This window comes from Buceros rhinoceros, unplaced genomic scaffold (genome assembly GCF_000710305.1).
Source record: "Buceros rhinoceros silvestris isolate BGI_N320 unplaced genomic scaffold, ASM71030v1 scaffold35316, whole genome shotgun sequence".
In the NCBI taxonomy this organism is placed as follows: Eukaryota; Metazoa; Chordata; class Aves; order Bucerotiformes; family Bucerotidae; genus Buceros; species Buceros rhinoceros.
In genome coordinates, this window is record NW_010416349.1 from 1 (window position 1) to 267 (window position 267).

Here is a 267-nt window from a genome sequence, read left to right on the forward strand (position 1 = left end):
GGCCACGTACCGACCGCTGCAGTGTGCCCGTTCTCCGAAGCCATCATGAGGGGAGTCCTCCCCAGCTTGTCGGTCGTGTCCACCTCGGCCTGGTGGCGCAGGAGCAGCTGTAAACCGTGGACGTTGTCTGCAAAGGCAGCAGCGTGAAAGGGTGTCCTGCCAAGAGGAGAGGGCGGGTGAAAAGGAGGGCATGGCACCCTGGCACAGCCGCCCAGGCCCCACGGACACGTCTGGGGCCGTCAGAGCCCCCGCAATCCCCTGGCCCAA

General features: G+C 66.3%; 1 protein-coding gene across 1 annotated transcript in view; it reads right to left on the reverse strand.

Annotated features, from left to right (window-relative positions):
• Positions 1 to 10: 10 nt before the first annotated feature.
• The window catches only part of LOC104494882 (serine/threonine-protein phosphatase 6 regulatory ankyrin repeat subunit C-like), a gene marked incomplete at both ends in the record, with an annotated part of 5,349 nt that continues 5,092 nt past the window's right edge, over positions 11 to 267 (reverse strand). Inside the window, one exon of the mRNA XM_010137777.1 lies at positions 11 to 156. Coding sequence (XP_010136079.1) covers positions 11 to 156 — 146 coding nt within the window. The remainder of the gene's footprint in view (positions 157 to 267) is intronic.